The 9,527-nt window shown below is 35.9% G+C and overlaps 1 protein-coding gene across 1 annotated transcript; it reads right to left on the bottom strand.

The window, feature by feature from the left end:
* Positions 1-1,255: 1,255 nt before the first annotated feature.
* Positions 1,256-8,920, bottom strand: LOC128986525 (uracil phosphoribosyltransferase homolog). Its single transcript, XM_054406931.1, has 6 exons — positions 8,618-8,920; positions 8,119-8,161; positions 6,037-6,186; positions 4,513-4,657; positions 2,840-2,970; positions 1,256-1,599 (listed from the first exon to the last, which is right to left on the bottom strand). The coding sequence occupies exons 1-6, from the start codon at positions 8,800-8,802 to the stop codon at positions 1,525-1,527; spliced, it is 729 nt and encodes a 242-aa protein (XP_054262906.1). The 5' UTR covers positions 8,803-8,920; the 3' UTR covers positions 1,256-1,524.
* Positions 8,921-9,527: the final 607 nt, after the last annotated feature.

Raw genomic sequence — 9,527 nt, 5'->3', positions numbered from 1 at the left:
CTACACTAACTCGCCTCCAGGTTGAAGTTCGTTCGCTACGCTCACTCACCTTTTGGTTGCAAATTAGCTGTTGTCATAAATGTAAAAGAAATAATAGTGCTGCACCCTGTTGGTAATCCTTGTAACTTTAATGCTATTGAACATCATAGAACAGAACCAACTTGTTTAATTGAAACAGCTGTTAAGATTCATTAATTCCATTTCTCATAAGGTTAACATGGGAAACTCCAGAGCCACTGGGGCGGAGCCCTTTTAAGAATTTCGAAACGGGAAATAGTTTACGTCCGATTCGCATACCTACAGAATTTACACACCAAATTTCATAACGATCGGTGAAGTCGTTCCGGAGGAGTTTGCAGACAAACACTGTGACACGAGAATTTGATATATTAGATATATATATATATATATATATATATATATATATATATATATGTATATATGAATTTGAACGAATGGTGTTTTTGGCCTCTAGGGACCTCAAAACGAAAAAGTCCAGGTCTTACCATTAGTACTAAGGTAATAGCTTATTCCCTATATGGGAAATTCGCTAAAAGCTGAAACCGTAAACTAAAATTATGGCTTCGACATTCCCTAGTTCTCAAAATTATCTTTCCTTCAACACAAAAATCATGAAAATCCTTCAAGTGGTTGATTTAGAATCGTGAAATAAAAAACCCGTCACTTTTAAATATGTATGATGATGATGATGAGTTCCCTGGGGCTCAAGGAAGTAGTCATTAAATTAGATTACCTTGGTTGTTGTAGCCTGAAGCAATGAATACACAAACTATAAAGAAGAACAGGTCCTATGGACAATATTCTAACAGTATTTTCAAATTTGGCGCGCGAAATATCTGTAGTTCTGCACTGAACCACCACTCAGCGCTGTAGTCAAGTTTAGCACGCGGTGAAGTGCGAGAGAGAGCGACATACACTGTTTTCGTCCCCTGTGGGCCAGGCCACGAGAGAAAGAGAGAGGGGGCGAAAACAGTGTATGTCGCTCTCTCTCGCACTTCACCGCGTGCTAAACTTGACTACAGCCTGAAGCTCTTGATTAGGCAAGATATTCATGAACTGACTCCAGAACCCAAGAACTATAGGCTACAACAACCTAGGTAATCTAATATATTTCAGGTTCTTGAATCTGGGATAGCAAAATATGTTAAATGATTAAGTTGTGGTTCATAAACAGATTAGATTAAATTGTGTTAAAAACATACTAGACAACTAAAAGGAAGAATGAAACAACAAATTTTAAAATATCACTTTATTTATACAAATATCCAGATCCGTTTGAAACTGTTCAAATTATAAAACTACATAAATGAAACATGCTAAAACTGACCATAGGAAAACACTTTGTTGACCAAAGAAAGATATACAAATAAATGTATAATAAACAGATGAGATTTGCTAGAAATCAAAAATAATACTGAGAATCTTTGGCGATTTCATTTCAATCAACTTAACTTGTGCTTTGAAGTAAATTATATTTGTTTAGTCTTACTTTGAGGCCAGGTGTTAATCAGTTCCAAAATATTTCTGTCCGAAGTGATTTGGACAGATGTGGTGAAGCTCAGAAGTTAAAATAACCATCTGGAAAAAACGTAAAGCCGTTATAAGAAATGGCAATGTCCGCTTGTTTTTAACTCCTGTTCATTAAAAGCCTGTCCATCTGCTGCAAATAGCATATTGGGTGAACAAATTAACTGTGCTACCATTGATTGATACCTCAGAAATGTATTTTGCCACACTACATAGTAATCAGCTTCTTTCTGTACTTTTTTTTACCAGAAAGTTTTTGTTAACAGAAAGGGACCGGTGAAGTCACCTGGAGTACGGTAAACTTACTGGTCAGTTTTACGATTGACATACTACAGTACACATTAACACGTTAACTATATTTTATACCTTTTATTGTAGTATTTGGATCAGGCTAATTGACAGGAGTACTTGCTAATAAGTATATTAAAATAACATTAAAGATAGGTTTGGTGTATTGGTATTACCATTAAAACTATTTGGTAATAAAGTATTTTTTTCCATACTAATTTGTACTATGGCCTATTTTATAGCCCTACAATTTTACACTGTTACATCTGCTACCACAATTGAGTACGTTTTTTGAATTAAGTAATTTTGTATAGGTCTATATACACAACTAGCTATGTTTTGTTAACAACTTAATAAACACCGTACTGAATTGAGTGTGACTGCAGTGTAGTATAATAATTTGTAGATTTTTTAATAGTATAGAAATTGATTTCTTAAAATAAAAAAATAGTCGGGAAATCTATGTTAAGCAGGGGAAAATTGAGGCTTCTCTCCCCCCCCCCCCCTCGGGAATTTTACCAAGCAACGCCACTCCCCCTCTTCAGCACGTGTCCACCGCAAAAATGCCAATCATGTTGGTGTGAATCACTTTAATTATACAGCGCAATCGGGTATAGAGTGTTGTGATAGTTTACTTTTACTAATCAACCTATATTTACAATAGAAGGTAGGTCTGATTGAACTTAAGAAGGGTATAGGTTTTTCCAAATTATTTAACACATTCACTACCAAGTATCAGTAAGCTGCAGTGCACGGAGTGTGACAACTGGTAGTGAACCTGTCAAGCCAATGAGGTACAGCTATTACAAGAGTTAATAAGGTAAATCAACTGCTTGAGTTTACTTTCCTCTGCTTATTAGTCAAATTTAGTGTCATTTTCTCAAATCTAACATTTTTGGTAATCAGACATCTTCTCTTCCCAAAAGTGTAGGATTAAAGACTGGCAACTGTAACTGTTCTTATGCTGACAATACAACTGTAAAATTCAATCTGTACTCTGTACCTGAGGAAAGGCTGTTGTTACTGCTTTGGCTGCAAACGGAGTGGAAAACAAGTTGGACAAGATTATGTTCTCTTCTAGGACTTGGTGTTCTTTCAACACCGCCACTGCTTTAATCACAGTGTTGCCTGTGCCTGAAATGCAGTACAAAGTAGGCTAAACTGAACTTTACAGCAAATAAACTACGGTACTTATCCCATTTTAAATTCCATATCCAATGGCATATTTAGTTTACAAATCGATCACCTTATTAGGATAGCAGTATATTTCATCACTAGGGCCTAAAGTGACTCTTTCAACATGAGTTTGAGTTTATAAACCAAGAACAGAAAATGATTGAGAATTGAAAATACACTTTCGGTCTGTGTGATGTACTTTGCATCATACTTCTCAATTCTTTAAGCTAAATTAAGTAATCGACACAACGTTAATTTTACACATGGTTTGCTTAGTAAATCAGCTGCCAAAATGCTTTCCTGGTTGTTTAGCTATAGGAACGGCTTTTATTCGAATGCACTAAGATCAGTTTTATTCTGCCAGAATAATCATTCATATACAGTACAAACTAATAGTTATTAGAATTGGTTTGTTTATTATTGTGTCATAATGTATATTTTCACTAACATGTTTACCAATTTATCAAAATTTATGAGTTACTGTAATAAGATAGTAATATACGGTGATATTTGGATCGTGAACACTTTTTTTTTAGAAAATCAGCAAATTAATTTTAAATCCATAAAAATCTACAGCTGATATCTACGACTTCGGCTGAATATTTTACTTTCCCGCACACATGGACCTAATAAAAAATACCCCCGCCGCAGCAAACCTGCCGTTTAAGCGAATTTCCATTTGCCTGAATTTATTTTTAATTAAATCTGAGTACCTAGGTTTGCTGCTACAGGGAAACTAATAAATTATGTTTTTAGTAAAATTTTAATAGATTATTATAAAATAAATAAATTTGCCAAGTTTGATCAAAATATCCATAAACAAGCAAACTACAACATTTTACAATATTCTCCATAAGAATAACATGGGAATTTTAAAATCACATTTTTTAAATTTTCTACGTAAATAATAACTGTACAAAAACACTTTGACATACTGAATTATTTGATTATTTATGTTCTTCAAAATGTCTAGAGGGAAATTGGGAAATTTTGTGTTTTGAGGGTAAAAACCCCAACTTTTACCCCGTAAAACCCCATTCCCATGGTCCAATCATGCCGGTTCGTGAACTCATTCAAATTTATCCCACCTTACATCTTTTAACAAAATTATTTCCCCTTTAGGGAAATTCGCTAAAAACTCTAAATCTACAGGAAAGAAATAAAAATTAAAGCTGTCTTTAACTGATCTATAAAATGGCAAATTATGAAAGTCTAGAGTAATCAATAGAACCAATCTTTGACACAAAATTCAAAACAAACTATTCTTTGGGATAGACTTTGCAACTAACTTGCCTTATAATGCAATATCTAATAAACTCTTTTTAAAGGAACAGAATCAAATTTTGAAATAGCTGTAGGTGAAAATGCTGTCAAAGTTTTGAAAACTTTTGTCAAGTCAAAAGCAAATCACAATAGGTACTTGGTAAAACGTACAACTCAAAAAGAAGAATTAAGTTTGTTTGTTCGCTGATGCTGTAATTGAAAGTTTGTGAGACTTACTCATAATCGGATACATCAAGAGAACTTTGCGACTAGCGATGTCCTCTGGAAACCTTGCATAGACAATCCTAGCCTCGTGAGTATCTGGGTCTGACTCCACCAGTATCTTGCCAATCCTGATGGAACGGCAGCAGTCCCGCAAACCCTGCGGCAACCATAAGTATTCATAGTCGTGTTTGTAACTAGGGGCTCTGATATTAACGAAGACTCCCTTTCGTTCAGCTTCGGTTGGATCGACTGCTGGATGGTCCGGCTAGTCTCAGGGGTATGATAAGGGTTAATCAGGGGGTTAATCAGGTGGAGCAAAAACGTATCTATAAGTGAAATCAACAAGGCTATTCAAGAAAGCAAAGTCAAAAGCTTAATTTTGGTAAATAATTTTGTAAAAGAATATTTTAAAAATGTGGGTTGCCAGAAGACTGCTCCCCTGACAACTACCCCCCCCCCCCCAAGCAGGTTCCTACGTCACATTGACGTCAGAGATTGGAGGGGGGGGGGGGCAGTTTTCCAGTCACAGACTCTTTAGTTTAGACAGAAGTTTAGTTGTCATACAGTTCTAAACTAACCTAACCTAACCAACCAAACTTGCTGTAACATTTCAAAATTCTGTATGATATTCCCCACATGCCTTTCTGTTATCAAACAGAATTATTCGAATTAAAATTACAATTGCATAGCATCACATTTTGCTAGGGGGGTAATATTACAGTCGCGGACACGGCTCCCATATTGGTTAGTTGGCATATTTCAAGACGTCCCGTTTCACCTGGGGGGGATCGTTTTCCGGGGTGTAGTATTCGGCATCCCCAAAAATGTTATTGGTAAATTTTAAACGTTGGTACCTAATTAGTTTAATTATAGGGGTTTTTTAATTTTTGATAACTATTACATCCAGCTAGTCCGGTCATTGTGTAGTCTGGCTAGTGGTTGGTCTAAGGTAACATTGAGCAAAACCCCCCGATATAACGCAGCGTAATGCTATACCATAACCCCCCCCCCCCCCCCATGTGTGTTTTGTAATATGTGTATGGCCCCTAAGTAGTATCTTTCATCACTAGGGCTTAAATTGACTCTTTCAACACAAGTTAAAGTTTTAGAGAAATGAGGAAGGGTACTTTGAAAAGAACTCAGAAACTTGTTTTGAACCAGTTAATACCTTTCATTGAGGAAGGGGACAGTACTAAGACAAAGCTCAATTGTTCATGAAGTAGGTCTTTGGTGAGTTATTTACTTTAAGAACAAAACATTGGCGTTTATTATTTCTAAAGTTTTTCAAATTTATTTACTCTCGTTACTCTCGTGTCTTGCTATCATCCCATTTAGGACGAAAAGTAAATAAGATGTTGGAAAGGTATTGGTTGTCTTTTGTATGTACTGAAACAAATTATTTTCATCCAAGGGCTTAAATAGAGAGTGGGTGCAAGGCTTGTAGTAAGTTAACCACTGTTAACTTTATAGACTATAAGAGTATGGCAAAATATGATTTGGTTAAAAGGAACCTAAATACCAAAGAATAATTAGTACCTGTTCCATTGCCTCTCCACTCCTTACAATGCTAACTCCACAGTTTCCTCTTTGGTATTTCAGTCCATCGTAGTTGGCTCCTGTTGGTGTAGTGATGACACATTTGGAAAAGGGAAGCTGATTTAAACTTTCCTCAATCACCAGGCGGATCTTAAAACATAAACAAATTTAACTATGGTGAGTTTATACTGTAGCCTTATCAGACAATTACTCAAATTGATAATAATTAGATTTTACTATTTTACTACACTAAATTCTCATTGTTGTATTTTGGAATTGGATGCATGATAGATGCATTGTTAGTTATCTTTAATGATTTACAGTAGCTACAGGTATTAAAGGAAACTAATTATTAAGTTCAATAAGAAACATATTGCTCGAGATAAACAACTAGGCCTAAACAAGATGGAAGAAATCATTACAATTCTTATAGCCTTAGGTAATAATAACACCTTGGATTGTTTGAAAAAAACATTAGTTACGCAGTTTTTACAAATTATAAAAATGTAAAGTGGAATGGTAAAATAGAAAATTGAAATAAGTTAATTTACTCATTAGTAAAGATTTTAAACATAGGCTAGTCCTTAAAATCATAAGGCCAGGCGCACACAGGCGACTTTGAGTCTATCAACAGTTGGTCGACCAAAGTGTTCAGCATTGCTTTATATTGGAGTGTGTACACCAAGGAAACAGTCGAGGTACAGAAGTCCAACTGTTGTTCCCGGACCCAATTTGCCAGAGACAGCTCCGCAACAATGGAAACAAGTCTAGACACGCACACATACGACTAGTGTAGCTCAGTCTCAGTCGGCTACTCGTAGGAACTGTTAATTTGCTTGTGTCACTCTCTTATTAATTGTTGTGTAAGTTTGTTTGGAAAAAGTACATATTTAAGTATGAATGTGCGTGTTGAGGACTTTAAACAATTAATGGTAAGAAGAAGTTACGGGAGAATACGCATCCTTGGCAGTTACAAAATATTGGAACAATCTAATCCTCATTTTTTTTGTGTTTGAAACTTCAATAGCCTAAAACAGAGTAAATACTATTGTAGTATCTTTGAAATCTATCCTGTGATGTCCGACTTGCATCTTTCACAGTTGCCTGTGTGCCAGTGGCGTACACAACACCCCGCAGGCGCCGAGGTCCAGAAGGCGCTTAGGACCGATTGTCACCACCCACCACAATCGTGAAAAGGTGATATTTCCATGGTCGCAGGAGGCCAAGATGATGTCTTCAAGACCAAAGAAGAAATTCATGATTTTGCCGCAATGGAGGAAAAAGATGAAAGTGGACGCGGGGAAAGGAACATGGATGTCTTCAAGAACGAAGAATATATTCATGATTATGACGCAATCTTGGGAGAATATGACGTCGTTTTTGTGGCCGCGGGAGACAAAGATGATGTATTCAAGACCCGTAGAATATATTCATGATATTGCTGCAATCACAAAAAAAGATTATGTTAGGCCTAATTGTTTCCATGGCCGTGGGAGACGAAGATAATGTCTTCAAGACCAAAGAATATATCATGATTTTTCCGTGATTAGGTACCGTAAGTTGTTTCTTAAACCACAGGTTACAATGCTACCTAATGTAAACAAGACCGCGGATGATAAAGTGTCTTGTTGAACAAAATGTGGCCACTATTACAGAAAACAACGACGAGTTTCAATGACCACAGGAGACGATGTTTACATAAATGCAGAAGATACTGTATTCAAGATTTGGCTGCGGTCACGGAAAACGATTACATGTTTCCATGACCAATGAATGCAATAAGATAAAAAACGTCTGCGGGAATTTTTGGATTTTGAGATGATCACGGCTTCAGCTGAGATAAATGAATAAAACATAAGTGCTGATGTTCTGGTAGGGGAGGGCCCCATCCACATGTACTACAGGGTGCCGCTCATTGTACTTACGCCACTGTTACACTCCTACCCAACTATTGCTAGACTTCAATGGCTAGGAGTGAGTTGCGAAACAATACCCTGCTATAAATTGGGCAACTGTTGCTAGACTCAAAGTCGCTGTGTGCCCCTGGCCTAAAGAAGAAGCTACCTAAATATTTTTACTTACTAGGCGATCCGCAAAGAACTTGAAATCACTTCTAGATGTATTCCTGAAACAGCATAACAAAACACAGCTTAGGTAAATAACATATTTAATAGCTTTGGCACATTTTTGGATGAAATTGTTTGGACAAGATCACATTTAGTTCTTCTTCTTAACTTAACTAAACTTCAGCAAGTAATGAAAATTATGTAAAGCTCAGAAATCTGGTGAGGTTTTGTACAATTCGATAATGCTCTGATAACAATAATATGCCTACCTATATGCTATATATGCTTAATAGGTTAGCCTATTAAGGGAAGTGCGAGAAAACTTTTAAGCACATTTCCAAAAAAGATCTCAAATAGATTAAGTAGGCTACCTGCAGGAGTATGATTTAAGGTTCCTTGGCGTATTTTTACATTTTTAAACAAGAATAGGCCTGCCCTTTACCAAACTCCTAGTTACAAAATGAGAATAGAGTTAAGTTGTCTTTGACCATTTTTACTTCTTCTACAGAACTCACCGATCTCTAAGAATTGTCTGCAGTTCTCTGACTTGATTGTTGCTTGGTAAAAGTTTTAAATTCGGTCCATACTCCTCAACAATTTCATTTTTTTGACTATTTAAAACAGAAATGCTTATGCATCCATTAGCATCACCCGAGGGTCCCATATGTTTTACAACAGTATCTGACTCATTTAAAACCATTATAAACGCAATTTAACATGAAATAAAATCACTTGACACTTGAAACTAATTCAAGCAAGTTAGGATCACAAAACAAACTTAACCTATGATGACAGCCTGAGCCTACGACTTGATTTGACTATTTGACTGTTTTTTGTGCGATGGTGAATGGTGATTGTGTGACAGACGACATTGATGGCAGACGACACTTTTGTCTATGACGACTCCAATAACCCCAATACAAGGCAAAGTACAAAAGAGATCTCACTGTTTTCACCACTAGCACTGATTATGAAATGAACATAAAATAAACTGAATATATAAATAAAATAACCATACCTTTAGATTGAGTTACAGTTTCATAATATCATCCCTTCATTACAGTACAAGATTGCCCAAGACACAGAATAAGTTATGCCATAGAAAAATTCATAGATAAAACATACTCCCCAAGTCCTACAATGAATGAATGAATGAATGAATGAATGAATGAATGAATGAATGAATGAAAATCCTTTATTTCAACAGGCAAAGTTAGGGCCACATGGCCCTTTCTTACACTTAACCTGCATACATAATTATAAATAGAAAATATAAAATACAATTTAACACATTATTTACACAAAAACAATACTTTTTTTTATAAAACGAAAACAAAATGCCTAACAACAACAAAAAAGTCTCACACACTCAGTCAGCAATTACGCAAGTGCCAAAACAGTCCTAGGACGCACCAGCCGAGGCCA

The sequence above is a fragment of the Macrosteles quadrilineatus genome, unplaced genomic scaffold (genome assembly GCF_028750875.1).
Source record: "Macrosteles quadrilineatus isolate MER2022 unplaced genomic scaffold, UCM_ALF_1.0 Scaffold_2__2_contigs__length_208266976, whole genome shotgun sequence".
NCBI classification, from domain to species: Eukaryota; Metazoa; Arthropoda; class Insecta; order Hemiptera; family Cicadellidae; genus Macrosteles; species Macrosteles quadrilineatus.
Note: the sequence above shows the minus strand (reverse complement) of the source record. Positions and strands in the feature narration are given on the sequence as shown.